The following is a 22,868-nucleotide window of genomic DNA, read 5'->3' as shown; positions in this document are numbered from 1 at the left end:
GTGAAAGTTAATTATATTGTGAGATTGTCTGAACCTACTGCCCACTTCTAAACTGGCTCTACCTAATGCAATTGTTAGTAAGCATATTTTAAATATGCACTTAGACAAACAGAACTGTATGTAAGAGCTGTACTGTGAGTAGGGCTTGGTTTCTTTCCAAACATAACGGTCAAAGCAACAGTGCAGAAGAAAATTATTGAAGGCTTTATAGTTTGTAACTGTGACCGTGTAGGCAGTAGATAAATACGAACACATAACCTAAATTACTGCATCAAAAACTTGTGCTGAAGGTGACTTCCAAGTACATCTTTAGATCATCAAGCAAAGCCTGCACAAATGTATGCAGAACTACAAGAACTTCAGTGAAGTAAAAGTACAACAACCAGAAGCCAGAGATCTCTTGCACTAAGGCTGTTTGTCTGTGATCCTAAAAGGCAGTTTTGTTCTTTTAAGTTTCGTTAAATGAAGATAGCTGGCTTTCAAGAACACGTCTCCTAAAGACAGACTTGACCTTTTCTTCAAACTATTGCTTTGTTTACTGTAACAGAAGTTCTGAGATCTTGAAAATGCTATGCTTTTCAGACAGCTCTGTCATACACCATAGTTAATATGCATTTAGAAAGTAATGATATGAAACTTACCCTCAACAAAAATGGATCAGGTTTTAAGGTTTATTTCAGAAATGTTGATATACACGGTATTAATTACAGTTCTTTTTTAAATGTTATGTTAATGGAGTTGTTTTGAGTTTTAATATAATGACAAAATTATAGATATGAAGATATCTGAATGCTGTAAGAATTCTTTTTGTCACGTTGCCATCCAGGTCACAGTATTTCAGTCTTATTTCTGGCCAAGCTGGGACAGCTGCACATGAAGAGACAAAAAACAGGTTGGTAACTTTATTCTTTCAGTGCAATAAATATCCAGTTCATACAGTAAACATTTCTGTCTGATAACCTCTGGTAATGTCTTACATCCAAACGCATGCTAGTAATGGAATATTTAATGTGTACCTTCACAGGAGAGGATCTGGGTTTCATATCATATGATATGAATAAATTTCAGTGTTAAAGGAATAGTACGTACAGTCAGTTTTGAAAGAACAAAGAAACTAATAAACTGACTGAAGAGCTATAAGCTGATAGTACTGTTTGTTTCGTTTCCTTTGAGTGCAACAAGAATGAATTTGTTTCTTCAAAATGTAGGTCCGAATAACAATTTATTCTCTTGTTGGGAAGAAGTAAAACCATACTGATGGGCTATTACTTACTGCTGATCGCTGTGAATAATACGTGTTTTTCATTTTTATTGGAAAGAATAAGAGAAGTAATGGCAATGATAAGTTTATTAACAGCATTAAAAAGACTGATTTTAATACAGGTGGGGGCAGCCTGAAGTTCCCCTTATGCCAGTACTCATAAAATTGTAACAAATTTAGGACAAAAGTTTCAAGATCACAGTTGAGTAGCAATTTTAAGCTGGAAGAGTTGCTACAGTAGCCTGGGAAGACATGCTATTTGTGGAAAGTATCAAGAACAGAGTAATTTGTTTTTTTTTTCCTGTTAGGATTTATGCTAAGGCAATTATTATGAGTTCAACTGTATTACTTGTGAACTCACATGGACAATACAGGCCTTCAAAAGTTAATGACTCCAACCCCCACGCTACAAGCAGGTGAAAACAGCGTAACAAGTACATTAATTTGTCACAGCAATTTGTTTTTGTAAAAAAATAAAAATCGAGAGCTATAATATTAAAAAATAAAAATTAAAAAAATAAAGGTTATGGAAATATATTTGTTACTGTAAGCAGTGTTATGATGGTGGTGTTGTCAAAGGTACGTACCTGCTTTATAAATTGTGTAGCATTAAAAAGTTCACTGCAGCCATAGAGGACATGTTTGCCTTGTTTACCCTAATAAAAAAAAGTCAGGAAGAAATTGAGTGTTCAACAGAACAGCAAAGTGACTTTAACTAAGCACATATCAAAAACTTATTTCTTGATGATTTTTAAGTCTTGCACTTTTGTGCAAAAAAGAAAAAGTAGAGTTGGTCCACCACAGGAATAAATAATAATTAAATTGAAGTGGAAAAGAGGAGAGTTGAGGCATAAAGACGTGGAAAAATGTGGCATTATACACTTTTCAACTCATTAGAATGTGAAGTTCTTTGATGCATCAATGAATGGCTTGGGGAAAGTAATAACCTTATCTGAAAGGTCCTCCTCTCTGCTGCCCTCCCACAAAAAAAGAACAAACTCTACCCCCTAGAACAACTGGGCATTGCTTTAAGAATAGTAACAGCGTATTTCTGTGTATATCCGCCAGAAGCTTCTATCTGTCATTGTTTCCCTATGATGACGTTTGAAACAGTTTTTTTTTTTTTTAGTTGTTAAAGGATTCTGAAACATTACCTGAGCTATGTTGGCTACAAATAATCCTAGTTTGCAGTGAAACAGTTTGATAGTATTTTGATAGTGCTCATTTTAGAAGTGAAAATCTGTATAAGTATATGAAGTTTCAGACTGAATTACTCCTACTTGTGGGCTAGTAATGCCATGGTTCGTTGAAGTTCAAGTATAGGCTCATTCAGAAATCTGTTTCACTGTTAAATTAATTTGCATTTTCCCCTATAGTCTAATTTCTGCAATTTAAAAAACAACAGAAAACACCCTTCCTGTTGGGTGTTTTCTGCTGTCTGTGAGTTATAACTGATAAACAGTTAGGAGAATGGGCAAGACAAGAACAGCACAAAGAGGCCTATCTGCGTAAACTTACTTTCTACTGACAGGAAGTTAAAGCTTACTACTAAGAGGCAAACAGGAATGCAAGCCCTCACAAAACGAATTTGTTCCATATATATGCAATTTTGCGTTTCAGCAGAAAGTCACAGAAGCAGATTCTAACAGTCATAGCTGGTGGTCACATGCTAATGAGGGAGATGGTATCCTGGGTTCAAGTCCTCATCTTTATTAATTTGAGTGGTTTGTGGCTAAGCTATTCTTGTCTCTGAGCAGGAACTTGAGCTTGGTTCTTCCCATGTTTCAGGCCAGTTATTAACCGAGGTCTGTTTTGATCTAAATTATTTTGACAGATTCAGTTTTCAGTAATATGAATGAATAGCATTTAACCAAAAAACAAAAAATAAAAAAAATTCAAACACTAGAAAGAATGTGAAACAGGACTGTTGCCTTCAGGCAGCTCTGAATACACATTTCTGTACAATTCCAGTCTTACATAGAATCACAGAATCATTTAGGTTGGAAAAGACCTCTGAGATCATCTAGTCTAATGAGACCATAAAGGTGAGGCAGGCTTCCCCCTCGGGAGGTCATATTGCACTGATCAAGTACACAGTCTGATTGGGGAAATGTCCAGCACACTTCAGCTCTAACAACTGATCATGAAGATCATGATCGTCTTTGTCTACAGGTTCCAGAACAACAAACAACAGAAAAACCCATGCCCAACCTCTCATTCTCCACAAGACCTAACATTACTATCATTCCTGAAGCTTTCAGTTCCGTCTGTTCTTTCCATCTGCTTACCCTATCACTTCCTGCTTACCCTCTTATTCCTCAGAAACTTCAGATTCTTGCCACTTCTATATGAAAAACTGGGTGTTTAACTTGCTACCTTATAAAAGTTCTGTATACATATATATGTGCATACACAGCTAACCTCAGCTATGTCAGTATGCAGCTAGGTGTCTAAGGAGCATATTAGTCTCTGGCAAATTCAGGTTTATTGTAGTAGAAGTAACAAATACACGTGTTGGCCATCTTTTGAATTGATACAGCACCTGAAACAGCTTTGGGTAAACTAAGGAGCAAGCAAAAAGTTTGACAATGCACTCTGCTACAGTTAGAATGTTCTAAAGAGTTTGAAGAATATTTAAGTGCTAAGGTGAACCTAAACACTTTCTGTAACTTGTCCTCTTCCTCTCCTTTCCCCTGTTCAGACCAGCTATGTTCCAAAATGGCTGCTTGAGGAGGAATAACAGCCTAGCTCACAAGATTCTAACTTCCTGTTTTGTTGTTATTTACTAGAACAGAAAATTACAAAGTGCTTGTTACATGAAAGCTATATTTTCAGTTACTATTATTTCATATTTATTCTTTTCTAGGAAAAACCTTCAACGTAATCCACCACAGGACAGGAAGGTAGTACCATGTTGGTGAGGTAATGATTTTACTATACGGGTAAAATCAGGCAGGACGAATGATATGCTGTGCTGCTGCTCTTAAATAACGTATTTCCTAATTCTAAATTTTATCAAGGTAAGAGCTTGCATCTCATTCTGCCCCTGCAAGAATTCTAATGATTTGGTTACTTTTCTCCCTCCACTGTTTTTTTGGTGTGTGTGTTCTGTTAGGCTGACAAGCTGGAACCAGAGATGTTAAATCCCTTACACCACCATTACGTAGTCGGTTACACATTTTCTTCTTTGTGCATATGATAACTCTTATGATTTCTACACACAATCAAATGATCCAGCATTTCAAGAATGAGTGCCTTCAACTCATTAGCAAAACTTCTAAATGTAGGTCAGTAATAAATGCTGAGATACTGATGTGGAGATTTTGTCCAGAGGAGTTGGGGATGCCCCATCCCTGGAAATGTTTAAGGCCAGGTTGGATGGGGCTTTGAACAACTTGGTCTGGTGGGAAGTGTCCTGCCCATGGCAGGAGGGTTGGAATTAGGTGATCTTTAAGGTCCCTTCCAACCCAAACCAGTCTATGATGTCAACATGATCTTTGCTTTGACAGCATATCCTCTGCATTCAGAAGTGCAACATGAACAAAAATACCAGAACCAACTGTTCTTCTGAATTAATATTCCTCATTTTCTACCAATTTCTCAGATATTTTTTTTCTCCAGATGGTATATATAATACTAACGTAAAAGCTAATTTTGTAAGATTTAATCTTCCAAATATTAAATGTTAGAGCTTGCTAAAATTGGTTTCTATCAGTAAGTTAGATTAAGTAAATTAATCACAACCAACAGAAGTGTACGTACCTTTACATAGTCAATAAGATTTTGATATTCGATGTAGTTGCCTCCTCCAACTACGAACACTATTGCCTAAAATGCAACACGCACAATCAGAATATGCAATCAAATTCTTACCATTCAGTAGTAAACTATACCAAATCATTAAACATATAGCAAAAGTCATCTCAATCACGCTTCTTAGACTAAGAACTGGATAAAAAATCACTAGCTCTCTACTTGAAACAAAATAAGAGTTTACTAGGATGCAGAATAGCAAGCAGAATGATTTTAACATGTCACTTTATTCTAAGATGTCATTTTATTTCTAAGAAATATTTGAAACTTAGGTAGTTTCAACTATTACATTTTTCTGTGGAGATGTCTCTGGTGTCCATAAACACAGTTATCTTAAGAACTTTGGGAAACAAACAAAATACTTTTGTTATGAAGAAACATATTTTCATTGTCCTTCCCTTTCCCGCTTACTACTAGTAATAACAACATTAAAGGCCATCGGTATTTGCTGGGCTGTGTTTAAAAACAGAACAGCTAATGAATAGAATACGGAGACTTAATAGTTGCTTGTTTTTTTGTTAACGTTCATTCTCCAGAACTGTTTGACCATACGAATTTTGTGTAGTTTCTACGTTACTACTGTCATTTTTGCTATGACCATCTATATGACACCACGGGTATCATTACTTCTGCTCAAGAGGATAATTAAGACATTTCAAGAGAAATCAGAGACATCTGTCTATTGCCAAGGCAAAAATTTTGCCAATGAAACTGGTAATGAATTACCTTGGTAATGAATAGATTGTTTCTATTTGCAAACATTTATGTTGAAAAAGACTAATAGTTACGGGCATTTGTATACAATGAAAATGGAACAACTGCTAACACTTTTTTTTTTTTCCTTAAATTACAGGGACTGTTCAAAATACTGACACGTAACTCAGTGGTCGACATTACTGTTCAAGACTATAGAAGTTTAATTTAGAGAACATCCTAAAGCTCTGATACAAAAATAGGGGTGTTAATTTACTGAGTACCCAATTATGGTGTTATTAAATTACTCCAATTATCTCAAGAAGCATTTTCTTGACTTTTTTTCCCCCCTCTGCTGTTAGTTAATGCTTACACAGTCCTTTGAAAAGGCTTCAGACTACCAGCTAACTGTAATTAATACTAGATGTAATAAGAGTAAGTGTTTCTTGCAAACAGGACCTCTCATTTTCTTAATCATAATCATAAAAAATGACCGGTACTTTAGAATTTATTTTTTAATACCTGAACACCAAAAAGTAATTCTACATGACTTACCTCCTGGAATGGATTTTTGTTTCTCGGAACTGAGCTATTAAAAAAAAAAAAAAAGTATATCTTATTAGATATTAATCGAAATACACAAAATATAAGTATTTATATCATGTACAAGGTTATGAAATACTAAATAATATTGGACAAGAATTTAAAACAGAACACTAATTGCCTTTCTGCATTCATCTGAAGTATTTTATTTAAATGATTGTTTTGAAAATCATCATCCATTCTACAGAAACAAATAAACGAATAAATGGGAGTTTCCTTCATCAGTTTTAAGGCTGCTGTTTGAATCATGAACTTTATGACAACACTTCTTTTCGAGCTTTTAAGCTCAAACTATAGTGCTGCTAGCTAGAAGCACAAATATAATGAGAGACATATGAATAAAAAAAAAATCTTTGTTAGCACGGTTTATGACACAAACCCTGCCTCCTGGAATGTGAACTAGGTAAGTCAGTCAGTTTGTGATGCCTGCAGATGCACTTATTGATGCTTCAAAATCTCAGAAATGACTATAGGCAGCAGGTACTTGTCACAGCTACACCATTACGATTATGATGTTTTAAGGAGGAAGTTATGGTTAGGGTGGTAGGGAAAATCCTCCAAAAATGTTACGAAAGCAGAATGAAACAATTAAAGGTGCAATTAAAATGAAACAAAATACAAATTTTCTTTGATGCCTTCAAAATCTACTTAATCTTTGAAGTTACATAGGCTGTAATAATACTTTCAAGTAAAACATACATACTCTCTGAAATTTGCTTCCTACTACTTACTCTACTGGAAATATACTTTGCATGATTCAAGAACAGAGGAAGTAGGGTCAAATTAAATTCTTATTTAATGCAAATGACTAAAACCAGGTCCGGATCTACTTTATCCATATTCATCCAGTAATAAACCCTGGCAATTAAATCAGCTATTGTTTTCCCATAGCTGCGATGAAAATTATTTTTAGAAGCTATGTTAAAATTAAGTATCTTCTCCATGTCTTTTTTGCAGTGTTACACAAATTTATCTGGTTGATCCAGTTTCCAGTTGTGAATTCCTTCAATATCAACTGTGTTGTCTTAGAATGAATAATTGGAGGTATTATGTAGTCAGTATGGAAAATAAGAATGAATTTTTTAAGTTAGCCTTTTCATGGCGTAGAAGGAAACAAGCAAAACTCACAGTAAACTTACCTGTCACTGCCTCGTAGCATCTTGGGATCAAAATATCGGTAGTCATCTGTCTCCTATTAAAAAGCGTATTTTAATCTCAAAAAAAACCCTAAATTTTGGCTTATGAAATTTCTGTATGTTACATTAAATATCATGCAAACCGATATAATTTCCCAATTTAGCAGATACCATCGTTCAAAATTAATTGTGATGTCCACATATACTTTACTTATATACTTGTACATAACTGAACCAGTACAGAAAAACAAGAGAGAATTATGAACTGTATCTGATTCCTCTACAATTGATTATTACACACTTTCCAAAAAATATATCAGTTGCATAACAAACAGTAAGGCAACATGCAGAAAAAAGTATTAAGGTGTCACCAGCTTCAGAGGACCATCATGCAATTATAAATGTTCAAATTTTCCAGAGAACTGCTAGTGATTTAATACTATGAAACAAAACACTTCTATGGCAATGAATGCTAAATACAAAATAGATCAAAATCTGCTATTGTTACGAAACTTACCATTTCATTTCATGATTTATGACTACTATTAAACCAAAATTAAGCTTGTGAAGAAATGAGTTCCACAAGAATTTGGAAAGTCTGTCTAAACTATATATTGTTTTTTTCCCTCATGCAGAACACTGAGGCACTTCCAATATTTTTATTGGCAACAAGCAGGATTTTTGCCAACTCTTAACAGAAGAAAAACAAAGCTTCTTAATAACTGCTTCTGACAACTGTGTGGCTTGCATCTGTTTCTATACTATGTTTTCATCCAGGTACTGTGATGTTTAATTTATGGATAAATTGCATGCAGGACTAAAGTGGTTTTCATTTGGGTGCTTACATGCAAGACCTCTGTGTTTTGATGATTCCATAGAACAGAAATCTCCAGTAGTAGACAAGTTATCTGGGGAATTTACTAGAGCTCACAAAGCGTAACTGTTTCTAATATTACAAAATATTTAGTATACATGTGGTAGTATGGTATTTGGTACACACAAGGAAAATAAATCTACTTGATATTAAGGACCTCTGCAAATACATAAAATAAGTCTCTTATCCTCACGTTTGGCTTTTTAACGAACTTAAGATCTAATTTCACACCGAATCTCTGTAAAATGCTTTTATACACTCCACTGGGAATTTCAGCAGCATTTGCAGTCTGCCAGCATTCATGATTTTGGCAGCCTGTTTTATAAAAGTGGTATAGCAACTCTGAAGTAATGAGCAAACTAGGAACACAGAGATATTACCAGACTGAAACAGAGAGGTAAACAGAAACCTTTTACTTAACGAACTGCAGATTCCCTCCTAATCAAAATTCATTACAGATTAATGCCAGAACTAAAATCAGAGTTTAAAAAAAAAGGGGGGGGAATGGGTGGTATTAAAAACAAATTTTCATTTAATTATCTATTTGTGTACTTTTCCTGTGGGTATTAAACTAAATCTGAAGTAGACACAAAAATGGCAAACAAATAGAAACGTGATAAACTAGTTTTTGTTTGTTTAAATACACAGTTCCTGCTGAAATCTCATCTGAGGCTGCAGGAAAATAAAAATCTTCTGCTTTAAGTAATGTCTATTCTGCCAACAAAGACAATTGTATAGAGATGTCTTTACACAGCTGAATTTTATTCAGGAATAAATTTCAGGCTATTGAAATTGATTTTCAAGCTTTCAAATTAAAATGGAAAAAGACCCATGGAAATATCCTTGCAGCTCAGGCTGTATTTGGTTTTCTGCTGAAGCTAACATGATTAGTTCGAATTAAGGAAGTCCCCCAGTTCTAGAACTTTTTTTGTTTTAATGCATGAAAAGTAAATATACACTATATCCCTAAGCCTGGAAGTCATCATATTCACTGAGAGAGATGATGTTAACAAAAATACAGTTCCTTTCATATATATCATGAGTAAGTCAATACAAATGTACATATGGTATTGATTGACTAAATTCTTTCTGTGACTTTGTGATAATAATATTAAAAGTTTGTACATCAAATATTGTCTGTACTCCAGAATCAAACCATTTTATGGAAATTGTTCAATTTACTATCTATGGATGAAAATTTGTATATATTTGACAATATGTTTTGCACGTGTGTTCAGAAGATTTAAGGTTCAGTATCACCAAATAGAGATTAAAAACAAAACAACTATGCTATTAGATTTATAAATAGAACATTCCTTTATGAATCATAATTTCAAAAGCAATTAATAAAAACCTGCTTTGATCAATGTTATTATTTTAAAAACAATAACAAAAACCACACTGATTACTTTAAGGTCATCATGTTTCAGAACAAATATTGCAAGAAAAAGTCCAGCTGTAGTTAAACAATCTAGACAAAAAAAATCACAGGATGGTATTACTGCCCCTGTGAACTGCTCTATCCATTCCTGCTCTGAGGAACTTGGAAAGCACAGGTGTAGACATTTGTCCTTCCTGGTAACTGGCCTTGTGAGACTAAACAAGCACTAGAGACAATCAACATAAAGATCGATTTAAAGACAACCACAGACAATTTTTACACATAAGCATACCATTCAGAATAGATTCAAAATTTTAACTGACAATATTTGTGAATGCCAATGGTATAGGTTGCACATTTAATGAATGTAGTTTGTTGTTGCATTTTATATTGGGAATATAATTTAAATTATTTGCATTCATTGTAATAACTGCTTGACTTCTGAATAATCTGTTTTGCATAAAACTTTTATCTGTGTGTACATTTCACTTGATTACTGTGGTTGGCTAGTAAGATTCAATGAACTGTAAAGGAGATGATATAAAAAAGGAGATTTTTTTTTCCTGTGTCATGTCCCCTCCCTGTCTTTTGCCAGCAGGGCAATAGTTTTCTATTCTGGGGGTGGAAAAGGACCTCAACCATCTGAAGATGAGCAGAGGCCACAGTGGTGTGTTTCTACACGCAGCCTTTTTACAGGTACAATTTCATTTTGGTTTATCTTACAGCAAGCCTAAACATTCCACGATAACCCTCTGACTTTCTTCTGTTAGTTGAAAGGGGGAACCTACTTATTGAGAAAGTTGCTGTCAGTTTTCCTACATGTTAAAAGAATCTTTCTTTAGGGCTTGCCTGGTCTCCTGTGACTTGAAAAGTAGGACTCCCTGTTTTGGGTCACGAATTCTAGTCGCTGACGTGTTAGTGTAACATGAAGTCAGTGACAGACAGATCATCTCAATCTCTCCTTTTTCAAGTGAGAAGATCAATCTTTTCTCCAACTTATCAAGGGGAAATGTGGCTGTTTTCTATGAATACAGCATGACAGTATCTAGTCAGGAAAAAAGAGAACATACGACTTGTAAACTTTTCCAAATCAATTTTAAATTTGAAACCCAAGAAAACTAGTGTTTATTTTGAATTTTTTTTTAAAATAAACTGGTTTACTGGTAAAAGTTTACTGGTAACCTAAGTTACCAGTAGTTTTTAATTTCAGATTACCATATTAAGCGTTCTGAGTGACCTCTACTGGTTGACTAGCTAAAATTAGCCCTGCACACCTTTTCTAAGTCTTGCAAATAGGGACAACAATCAACTCTGCTGCTGAAAATGGCACAAATTTCTTGGTTTGTTAACAGAAGACAGATTTTTTGCCTAACAATCTTGACGTTCTATCTATGAAGCACAGTTTAAAAACAGACAATTACTTGCCTGTTGATCATTTTCCTATTTTACTATTATTTATCTCTCTTTATATATTGTTAGTACCTGAAGCTGCAAGTAGACTAAGAGTATTTCAAATCTAGTAAGTTTTGCTACTCACCAAGCATACCCACATTTCTGTCAAACACTGCAGCACAGACTTAAAACCTACCATTAAACCTCTTGGCACTGGGTAACTCACAAGAGGATGCACAGACGAGGGAATTGCTAACTAAGATATTGGCATTCCATATTAAAGAGGTAGAGATGGATCAGTGGATGTAAATGGCTGACCAGGTCTGAAGAGCCAAAAAGTGTTAGCTAACTAGCAGAAATCATTAAGCAGTGTGAAAAGTCATCTAGAATTGCAAAAATCCATGCATTTTTTATATTTCTTTAAACATTTGCTAAGCAAAATAGTGCAAAAATTAGATTTTTTGTTACTAACCCAAAACGTTCTAATGACGAAAACGAAGGGATCGAACTTAACCTCTTTCTAGGTATACTAATAAACCAGGGTGAGATACTACAATTTTCTCTCTCTGATTCTGACGGCATTAAATCAGAAAGACTGACACAATATGGCAGACATTTTAAACCTCTTAAAATTACTTTTAACAGGTGATTTTTCAGAACATGTTTTTGTATAGGATGGCCATGAGTAACAGTTCTGAAGGAACTAAATATGTAGTAAAAAAAGACGGCTTTGACTGTAAATTACATAGAAAATATTTTGGGCTATTTTTAGCCAAATTTTGTAAATTCTAGTAAATGTCTTGACTGTACACCAAGCACTTAAACATTTCAAAACTTCATTAACTTAGACAAGTCTCAGTACATTGTCACAGGAACAAAAAGACTTTTCTGACAACAAACAAACAAACCTACCTCGTTTCAAACTGAAAGACTACTAAAATATTTTCCTCTAAATAATAAAGCTTTAAAGATATGGGAAACAAAATTTTCTGCAATACACCCATTCACAACTACTTGACTTTTGAACTTGTGCTCTTAAAAAATTACTTTGATTCAAAGAAAACTTCAGACCGCAATTTAACTTCTAGAAATTCAGGAGCAACAGAAACTCAGTATAGTACAAGAGCAATAGAAGCTCAGAATAGAATTGCCCTCACAAAACAGCAGTTCCACTGAGACACAATAAATTGTCATGATTTAGAAACTACTTTTATGCCAAAAAATCTCATGAAATTGTTATGAAAATGGTTCTATTACTGAGATACACCATGACTAGATTTAACTCTATTATCACAAACAAAACTTAGCTCTGGCATATTACGTATCACAGCATAAAGATTTCATTTGTTCCATCTCTTTCTATGTGAAGGCAATTATACTTACAGGGTTTGACTTCATCTCCATAAGGTTGTCCAATATACGTGTGACTGGTAGATTCTGTTAAACAAAATGTGAAATTAATATAATGCTGAGATAACTAAGAATTATTCACAAGTACGCTATTATTTATGGACCAGGAAACTCAACTGAACAGCTACACTTGCCTGGAATGTCCTAAGAAAGGATTTAACTTATTGTAATACAAAATAATATCCTTGAATTGTGTTGGCAAACATTATTTCTGTTGCTCATTTTAATTCTATTTCAATAGCAATATAGTACTTCCAAATCTTAGAAAACTTACTTTTCTTTATACAGTTTTGGAAAATTGCACTTTTTATGGCAGTCACTCATCTACTACTTCAGTCCTTTTATTATAGCAAATAGAAAGCCTTCACAGGAAATCTTTTCTTTTCTCCCACAGTGAAGCTGATCCACCTTCAAACCTATGCCCAGCACCGAAGTCTTTATTAGTGGAAGCTAAGTTTCAGGTTGCTGTCTGATACTTAGGTGGATAATTGGAAATGCTTGAATTGTAACTGAACAGAGAATGAATGCTCTGAGCCTTTCAGTCATCCTGGAATAACTGCATTTAATATATGATGTTCTAAGAGAAGGTGCAGAGGACTATTCATGTTCATGAAGGTCTAGTCTATTTTAAATATTTCACAGCTGCTCTTTTTTTTATTGCTGAAATGAGTCTTAAAGGACACATACTGAAATCTAATTCCTTACAAATGGAGGCATTCAAAGACAATTTAAACATTATTCATTACTTATCAGAAAACTAAAAACCACAAAGTGCTAGATATATCCAACAGCAGAGGTTGAGGGCATTGTTTACTGTACAACTAACTTTATTAGTATGACAGAGGTAAAGAAAGGTGTTTTTCTAAATGTTCACAATGCTCTCTCGATAGGCTAATTTTATTGTTATTATTTGTATTGGTCTTTAAACTTACTTGTTGCTTCAGTACCAAGTTCTTCACACCTTCCATCACAAACTGTGATCCTGTATTCATAACGCGTGAAAACAGACTGAAAAACAAAATAAAGATGATATGTAAGATTTTCTTTTTTTAATTTGCATTCTTAAGCTTGATATTGATACTCAATTTCCATTAAAGCTGATGCAACTTAGGTACTAATTCATTCAATTTTTTCATGAATTAAGCTATTTTTCAAACCACATGGCAACCATGTGTATGGGAATATACCTGTCGTCTAACAACTAGATCCTCACCTATTAGAAGTTGTGTGTTCTCTACTCTTTGATCCAGTGAACAGTTTATTTTAAAAACTTCAGTAGTTTAAGGATTTGAGTGTTTTTTTTCAAGTGAGTGTCTTAATCACAAGAGTTAGCAGAAATGCTCAGTATATCTCCCAGCTACCAAACAGGAATTTTTCCAAGTGAGACAGCATCAGAATTCTCTCTAAACATACTGTGACAGTCTTCTTATGACAGTGACAGCGCATTTCTGAAAGTACTGCTAGTAATGAGGATTCTGTATAGGATGTTAGTACCCACAGCATAGGTACAGCCATTATCTTCTCTTCTGGTGTCTTAAAATAAAGAACTACACCTTTGAATGATCTGACAGACAACCAGTCCAGGAGACCCTAAAGAAAAAGCATTGCATTCTTTTATCCCAGACAGTATTCAAGCCCTGGAGAGAACTCATTTTGAATGTACAGGGCTGTTCTTATCTTCTGCCATTGATTAAATAAGGCTCAACATGATGGCTGTCTTAGCTTCATTTCAACATGCTGAATTCTTCTCCTATGAGCGTCTGAATATTTAATATGCAGTTGTACAAGTATCACTATGTTAAGTTACTATCTGGATTTAGCCACTTATCTTTCAATTTTCCTGTGCACTGTTAAGAGGAGATAAGTAATTCTGTAATTTTGTCTGTAATTTTTTTTTTTTTTTTAAATAGAGAAATGTTTCATTCTGAGCCACGTACAGCACTAACTACACTTTTGGTACTACTGAAATAAGCTAAAAGAACCCAAAGGCTTACAGAAAATTAATCAAAAGCATACCCCAAAGGTTTTGGCGTAGTGTTTCCATAGCTGGTTGGAGCTGAAGCCATCTTGGTGAAAGCCCTGTGAAAGCAGGGGTAGAAATCAAATGCTTCATCTCATGGCATATCCTGCTGCAGAATGTTCCACTGTGGTCATTTGAAAGTGAAAATACTTTTGCTTCTCAAACTGTTTCAGAAAGTAACTATTTATTACATGCATCCCTCTTGTCTAGAGCTACAACGGTTAAAGAACTGAAAGGAATTAGATTTTATATTTAAAATACAAAGAATTTATTTTTATAACAGCTGCAACTACAGCAACTGATAGGCAGCGTGGCCCTTTGGTAACAAATCACAAAATCCGGAGTCTGAACTAGCCCAATTTTTCACTGAATTCACTGCATTGTTTCTGTCTTGGATAATTAAGGACACTGATATGTGTCATGTTCAGTAGTGTCCTGGCATTATTGGAGTTCAGCTGTAAAATAAAATTTTGCATGTATTACCATAACAACGACAGCAAAAAAATTATGCCAGAACAAACGTTTAAGGATAATTTACAAAGTATGAGAAGTACTACATAATTCTTTGATACCAACGCTGTATTCTGTAAAATTACCCAATTACATAGGAGAAAAATCAAGTTACTTACTTCCACTGTTTTATGTAATTCAAAGGAGCAAGATTGCAACCTGCATCTGTCAATGCTTTTTTATACTGCTCCAGATCAATCTGAAATTACAAAGTGGAGAAATGCAACAGGTTTACACTACTCTGAACTCCCTCCATGTGGAATACATGATATCCTTACCTAAGCATTACGCGTAAAGCTATAGCATTAACAACCAAAGTTAAAAAACAATTATAAATTCCATCCTCTGCCAAATATGAAAATACACCTTAAAATGCAATTTGCTATGATTGCTATTTTATTTGATGCTATTTTGCTATATTTATTTGCATTAAACTTAACTGTATTTGTGGAATTAAACTGTCCACTTTCAGCTAAGGGAACAGTCTGTTCTATCAGCATCTCTCAAAAACCTGACAGAATTCTGGTTTCCCAAAAATGTCACAACAGTGACTAATAACAATGAAGAGAAGTTTACATAGAAGTTCTTACACATTTATAAGAATACTTTCTTTGCCTAATCTAACATAACTTTTTCTTCCAGTTAGAGCCAGTGCAGCAGTTCACCATAAAATGATTCCATGTTATCTATATTAATTCCTTATTACAAATTTCTACAGTATAATAAAAAACTTCCTTTCATCATAAGCTCAAAAGAACTATTAAGAAATTGCCTCCTGAATTAGTCAGATATTGACATAAAAACATTTCTACATTATGTATCTGCTAGTCAACAAACCAAATTATTTTTGAATATACAAGGATAGAGTGAAAAGAGTCATATCGACATTTTTTTAAATCTACTTATATTGGGCAGTGGAGCAGAATGATGAAAATTGTGCCAAGATGTGTCTTGTAGTAACTCTGGACTAAATGTTCCAAAAGATTATCTTCCTTCTTAATAGCCACCCATATCCTTTGCAATAGTAGCTAATACATTGTGAACAGATCACCTGGTAACACTACAAAATGTACTTCAAGTTGCAATATCGAGCTGGGCATTTCATACTTCTCTTCAAAGAGAAGCAGAAATACCTATTTAATGCTGATACAGAAAAATCCTGTTTGGTAAAATTTAGTGTTACAAGCTGTAAAGGACATACCTCTGAAGGCGCCTGAGCTGAGCTTATGTAATAGATAAGAAATAAACGCATTTTGTCTTCTGGAGTTCCTGCTGCAGTGAAATAAATTGAAAAAAAAAAATGTTACTATGCTATGTTAATTGCCCTTCAGTAACAATATGTATGTGCATTCAAGCCTTTAGTTATGACAGTAATTGTTACTTCTAAGCATGGACCTGTTTAATATATACAGCAGTAAAAGATATTCGGCAATTTTATTAAAAATTGGGTTAGACTGGCTCACTGTTTCTGAAAGAGTTACTCTCACCAAGCTTGCTCGTAACAAATACTGTTCTTCAAGTAACATACAACTAAGTTACCTAGTGACATTATGTCTTATTTTTAAGGGGACTGCATTAACAGGCAGTAATCTGTGAAAGAGACTGAAGAAAAGCATAAAAGTAAAAGCCTTTTTTTTTTTTTTTTTTTGAGCTCTACAATTTGTTTATGCAGCTTTAGGGTTGACTGTACTGAAACACTTGAGCACTGCGAAAGCACTTATGTGAACCTTTGGTCAGGAACAAATGCTGAACTTCTACCTTGTCTTCAGGAAGGATTTGACCTCCTGAATCACCCACCTATTTTCACACCATTCCTTGGAGAACGCTGCTCCAGTTTTTTGGGAACCACTATCAGTGGCAATCAAAATTCATCTCTGCCAAATCAAAATGATGATGTGACCATTCTTGTCATCCTTAGACTATAACCTACTATATCAGATTTTGAACAGCATCTACTTTTTTTCCTAGAACAGGATCACTATTAGTAAAAAGCATAGTTTAAATGGAAGATTTCAGAGGTACAACTTCTCAAAACAAACATTTCAAATTTATAATTCAACACTGTTAGAAAAGCGTGTTACCTTTAGATATAGTTCAATATTTTAAAAAATGCACCCTTCTGTACTTGTAGGCAAGTTTTGTGTGTTTTTTTTTTCCAACTATGGACTGTAGATAATGACAGCAGGGATCACCTAGTCTAATATGCTACTTCTGTTTGTAAGTGAGCATATATTTGGTTTGGCAGAAGTTAAGAATTCCACTTGTTAGTAAGCACTGTCATAATGAACATTTATGACTTGGTACAATTCTTTTCTGGGAAATCAGTTTTAAACAGTAAGCTAGAAGATCAAGAACTAAAAAAAAACCTTTGCATCACTGGAACTAAAAGCCAACTTGCCAGTTTATAGCTTGTGACAATACTTTCTGGAACTTGACAGCATTTACCATGCCCACAAAACTCCTAGAAGGCTTATGCTCATAAAAGCTAAGAGGTCTCACTTAGACACGAGCAGGTGATATTTTCTCTCACCAAAAAATACTGAATTTGAAAAAAAATCTTTGATTATAACATATACACTTACCTAAATCTCAGGAAAAACACTTTTTCTGGCAAAAGTACTTTAAGCATACTGCTGATATAAATCATCGCTATGATAAGCGATGGTAGGACTCGGGACCGTTGGCTGTAAAGTGTTCGCTTTTTTTCTAAGCTATGGTCTGTGACAGCATGGAAAGCAGGAGTGGTAAATATTCTGAAGAAAACTTGACAAACCTAACATAGAACAACTTTAACTTAAATTCAAAAACTAGCTGGAAGCCTTTAGGGCTACTGCTTAACTATTAGAGCAAAGCAAAATCAGTAACTTCAGTTTTACCACCACTGTAAGGCAGCTAATTATCACAAGTAGTAAATTCCTGTAAGATGGTAAAAATGGGAGGCTGAAGCTGTTAAGTGGTCAAGTCTAAGTGCTATTGTGAAGGGCTTTGCAGATATTGTCCACAAGGCAGGTATCCCACAGATAATACAAACAAGTAGATCACCACTGCAAGTGTTGGCAGACTTGAGGCATTAGTACTTCAAAACAAATGTTTGCTGCTGATACCTCACAGCAAATCACACAATTGGAAGCTGGTTAGTTTTACAAGATAGCATAGTCTGAAATAACCACAGTACCTAAATTTAAAACCTTTTATTATATAAATGTCTTAAATCTAGGCAAAGCATATGAAATTCTAATGAGCTACTGTAAACATCTGAAATTTAGCTAATGAAGGGAAACTGTAGCTTGGATGTCTAATCTTTCTCTTGTGTAAACCCACATTCCTTGTTAAAAGAAATGTTGATATGATACATCAAGCTTCGAAAACAATTAGATATATACTGCAATCTAAATATGCATAGAAAATGTCAGTTCAGGTAAAAAGTAATTGATCCAGTAGGATATGCTGGCAAGCATAATCATTTCTGTTTTAATATATAATCATCAGCTGTTCATGCAAACGTTAAAGTTGAAATCAAAATAGTACACAAACAGCTAATTCTGAGCATGGAAAAGGACTACTTTGTATTGTTGATTAACAGAAGTAAAGATTGTCCATATTCTTATTAACTTCCTGGTAACAACAGATTTCTAGTGAATTACAGATTGATATCTGACATTACAGATTTTCTGAAAGTTAGTTTCTAGTCTTCATCCAATGAGATCTGTAAAATTTAGCTCAGACTTCTACCAACCGTCTATGACTTCTTCTATTGCCTTTTGACTCTATAGCTCAGACACTAATAAAAGACTATTAAAAATCAGCAGGTTTTATGTGTATTCTTTCTTCCAAGAAGAATCATTACAGAAACTCCAAGCATACGTTATGTTCAGTATACAGCTGCAAGACTATACATGTAAGCATGCAATAACAAAACATTTTCTTAAAGACCACACTGGGAAAAGAGCAAGGACTCGGGGTCTCTAAAACCTTAACGTTTGCCAATACCCTTGCCAATATTTCCTATTGCACACAGGTCTGTATTTGTAACCTAAGTTTTACAATCTTCTGTAGGTTATTTTGTTCCAGCTGACTGCTATCAGATCCCACTGGAATCCATCACAGCGTTGTGAAAGGCTGCAATGACAGTTACGTGAGGCCACTGCCTCTATGCTATGATACCACAAAAAGCCAAGAACCCATTCTGGTCTCAGCTCTTTACAGAAAGGCCCCTAGTGACTCTTGATGATAGAGAACCTGAGCATCATCCAGTGTGTAAAGCTTTGTTATGCATGAGCCATATACAAAACAGCTGTAACCCTTTGCTCCTAGATAATGAAAACAGACATGCCGCAGCTGGGTCAAGGCATATAAAACCTGAGCTGAGTCTTTCAGCCAACTGGCCAATTTGTGTCTTCGTTCCATTCTCTACACCTTCTCACACACCCCCTTTTTTTTTTTTCCTCACACAAGCAAAAGCTACAGACACCACTACTCCTTGACCTAACCAAATCCTATGAAATGCCCTGTTGCGTTCTGGTTTTACAACTGATGCATTCCAAAACATGCAGTGGGATTCTAAAGAACCAGGACTGTTCAGAGCACACAATTCCATGCTATATTAGTAAACACTGGAGAAGCACAAAAGTTAAAATCTTTTGATCTTCAGAAACAAGGGGTTAGGAATGGATTTTAATGGAGCTGCAAAAGTTGCCAGTATTTTGGAAATTACTCAGCCTAATAATTAACTCTCTAGACTGCTACTAAAACCAGTGAAAAGCTCCTTCCTTTACAAATCCTGCACAGCTTGCATATATGCTCTTTATAGTGTGCATAGGCTTATTGCATCTCTTAACAATGTTGACACAAAGTTCGGATTTAAAGTACTCACCATCTGGGTCAGAAATCATGTCCAGGAGAGATTTATCCAAAGTGGATTTGCTCATTATTTTTTCCTCATATTCAAAATACACGTCCAGCTTTCTAGCCTGTTTAAGAGTAAGTGTTAGGATTAACATCTTCACACTGGGGAGAATATTTCTTTCCTCTTTAAAAAGGTATATAGTTTTAGTTATCAAGACCATTTCCAGAAAATTATTTTTAAGTAAAAATATTTTTTAAGTAAAAAATAACTAATGCTTGCCTTTATTAACTCAGAAAATTGATGCTTGTGTAATTCTCATATTAGAAACGAAAATGCAAGTTAAGCAACTTGTTAAGAGGTCTGACATGCAAATATTCAACTGGAAAAGGAGCTTTGTTTTCAACTGTGTTTTTGCTGTAGTTGAAAACTACGTGCCATCATAAATAGTGTTATGCTGTAGTAAGATAAAATAATGTTCAAATGAGTATGTCAAACTTATGCTGAACATCAAGTCTCTCCATCAACGAGACAATTACTCAATGCAGATAAATACAAGAAACTCCTGAATACAGTAAGGCGTCATTCCAGAGAAAAGTTGGCAGCTTTCCATTCAAATCTAAAGGGTTGGTACAAAATAACTATCTCATTCACACTAAATATGGAAAATTTCATAGTTAGATTATCTGGCTAACACTGGAAAAGAAGCCGCTCATTACACTATGACGTACTTGTCACTTGCAATCACATCAATCACATGCAGACCAGGTTGTGAACCCCCCCACCCCTTTTTTTTTTTTTTTTTTTTTTTAAGGAAGGATGTCACAGGTACTGCATGAAATTAATAAGGCAAAGGCTTTATGGAAGACCTCACGTGACCATGCAACTAATGACTGCATTACAACACATCTGCACAAACAGCCAAGCTTTGCACGTCTGATCTTGAACTTTCAATCTGAATATACAAAAACGCATTTTAAAGCTTATTTACAAACTTATGTTCCATCACAGATTATTGAGGTTTGAAAATTAACATGTAGTATCACAACAGATGTTACAACTGCTCAGCTTACAAAACCTTGATGTCTGGCAACTGACTAAATTCTGGTGTTTGGACACCGTCAGCTATGCATTGGCTCAAAAAGGAGAGACTGTAAGAGTGAATCTCCATCCCATTGCCTTGGAAGTATTTCAGCTCCAGATCATACCCGCTGGGAGACTGAAATGGTATTACCACATTGAAGCATGAGTCACTGGGGTTTTTCTCAGGTTAACAGATTCAGGACAATTGTGCCTGGTACTGCCGAGGCATACAAAATTACTATGGCACCTTCTAACCTGGTGCTGTGGTTGGTGTAATGACAGCAACAGAAAAAGTTTAGAAGTCTGGTTTTCATTTGTTTTTGAATCCTACTATTTTTTTTTCCTGAGATAACAAATAAGGAAATAAAGCACAAAAAAAGGAGGAAAGAAAGAAAAAAAGAAAAAAAGAAGAAAAAAGAAGGATATTAGGATATTTTACATTCTGAGTACTTTTAGTTCAGCAAAAAAGACTTACAGATGACAACACAAAATAAGTCACAAGAATATTTTAATATTAAAAACTTTTGGCAATCAGCTTATGGAGGTAGCCCCTTGCTTCCCAGTATTATATACATAATTCCATTTCTCATTCACCATCTACTGAACACATCAAGAAAAGTAGTTACTTGCAGAAGAGCAACTTAATTTAAAGCCTTTGTGGAAGCTTGTACTTGCAGCTTATAAAAGGTAACTCTCTGAGGATAACAGTTACCGTGAAGTGTGCTCAAGAACTGACCACTCGCTAGTTTGAGGGGCAGAAGGATGTCTTCTTTTGTTTGTCATAGTGACAACGATTACACAGAAGGTGTACGTAGTGACAAAAAAGGAGGTGGAGCTTCTTTCAAGCTGTATTTGCCTTGAGCTCTATTAGAAGAGCAGTCACAGCTGTATTTTGGTAGTTACGGTGCTGTAAAGACTTGCATTAATAATAACTTATTTAGCTGAAAGGTAAAGCGATTATCAGTGGTTACATTGCACTAGTTTAAAGTGAATAGAAGTGAACTACTAGCCTTTTTCCAGGTCCCTACTTCATGTGCAATTTGGTATCTGGCATGTCGGGCAAGTTCTGTGACTCCTCTCCACAGCACTGTACAATTCTACAGTTCTTGTTTGTGTTATAGTTTCCTTAACTGCTTCTGGAGAGAAACAACTGCAAAGAAGCCACCGCAATTTTTGTAGTCTTTCCATAACTTGCTTTCTGTGTTTTACATACATTTGTAGCTCCTCATAAGGAGTTAAAGTCAACGTTTTTAAGTTTAAAATATTTTTTCCCAGACAAAAGGCATCCAGCAAACAAAGGATTGTCATGAAATCTGGAAACTTCATCTTACTAAGATAAATATATTGTTGAATTTGGCAGTGCCTATGTTATCTTAGCTGGTGTTCTGCTTAATACAAATTTATTCAGACGGCATCTAAAACTATATATACAACATAAAACATATTAACTCAATATATTTGTTTACAGATCAACTTTTAAATAAAATTATATAATTTAAAGTATCTCATGTTTAAATTATAAGAGCAGATTTACAGTTGTTAACTTATTTTGAGCGCAAAATGCTTAAAATTCTTCTCAGCTATGTGCCACTTCGTGATTGTTTGACTAAGACTACCAAACAAAACAGACTACTTGCAGCCAAAAAAGCCTCACTGGCTGCATATATTCACTATGCTTAGAGCCTAAACAGAAACATTAATGGTACATGTACTCTCTTAAAAATTTTGGACAATTACTTTTGGAGTGTGAACTTAGCACTGTTTGGGAAAAAGAAACAGACTGGAAATCCTAAAAAACTCAGTTCTTTTATGTCTGTCCACAGTAGGGACACCAGAGATAAGCACCGAT

The 22,868-nt window shown here is 34.7% G+C and overlaps 1 protein-coding gene and 1 long non-coding RNA gene across 3 annotated transcripts in view; one reads left to right on the top strand and one right to left on the bottom strand.

Moving 5' to 3' along the window:
- Positions 1–657: 657 nt before the first annotated feature.
- SCFD1 (sec1 family domain containing 1) overlaps positions 658–22,868 on the bottom strand; it is a 45,267-nt gene continuing 23,056 nt past the window's right edge. Inside the window, exons 15-25 of the mRNA XM_040558237.1 lie at positions 19,967–20,063; positions 16,295–16,365; positions 15,213–15,292; positions 14,580–14,642; positions 13,496–13,571; positions 12,537–12,590; positions 7,510–7,562; positions 6,323–6,356; positions 5,024–5,089; positions 1,849–1,917; positions 658–867 (exon numbers count right to left, since the gene is read on the bottom strand). Of these exons, the coding sequence (XP_040414171.1) occupies positions 844–867; positions 1,849–1,917; positions 5,024–5,089; positions 6,323–6,356; positions 7,510–7,562; positions 12,537–12,590; positions 13,496–13,571; positions 14,580–14,642; positions 15,213–15,292; positions 16,295–16,365; positions 19,967–20,063 (687 nt within the window). The 3' untranslated portion in view covers positions 658–843. The remainder of the gene's footprint in view (positions 868–1,848; positions 1,918–5,023; positions 5,090–6,322; positions 6,357–7,509; positions 7,563–12,536; positions 12,591–13,495; positions 13,572–14,579; positions 14,643–15,212; positions 15,293–16,294; positions 16,366–19,966; positions 20,064–22,868) is intronic.
- On the top strand, positions 4,132–13,478 carry LOC121070698. Of its 2 annotated transcripts, XR_005820174.1 has the most exons (4): positions 4,132–4,281; positions 7,328–7,414; positions 8,142–10,457; positions 12,958–13,478. It is a non-coding gene; the product is annotated as an uncharacterized LOC121070698 (long non-coding RNA). The 2 variants fall into 2 exon arrangements; XR_005820175.1 differs by lacking the exon at positions 7,328–7,414.

Source organism: Cygnus olor, chromosome 5, assembly GCF_009769625.2.
Source record: "Cygnus olor isolate bCygOlo1 chromosome 5, bCygOlo1.pri.v2, whole genome shotgun sequence".
Classification (NCBI taxonomy): domain Eukaryota; kingdom Metazoa; phylum Chordata; class Aves; order Anseriformes; family Anatidae; genus Cygnus; species Cygnus olor.
Note: the sequence above shows the minus strand (reverse complement) of the source record. Positions and strands in the feature narration are given on the sequence as shown.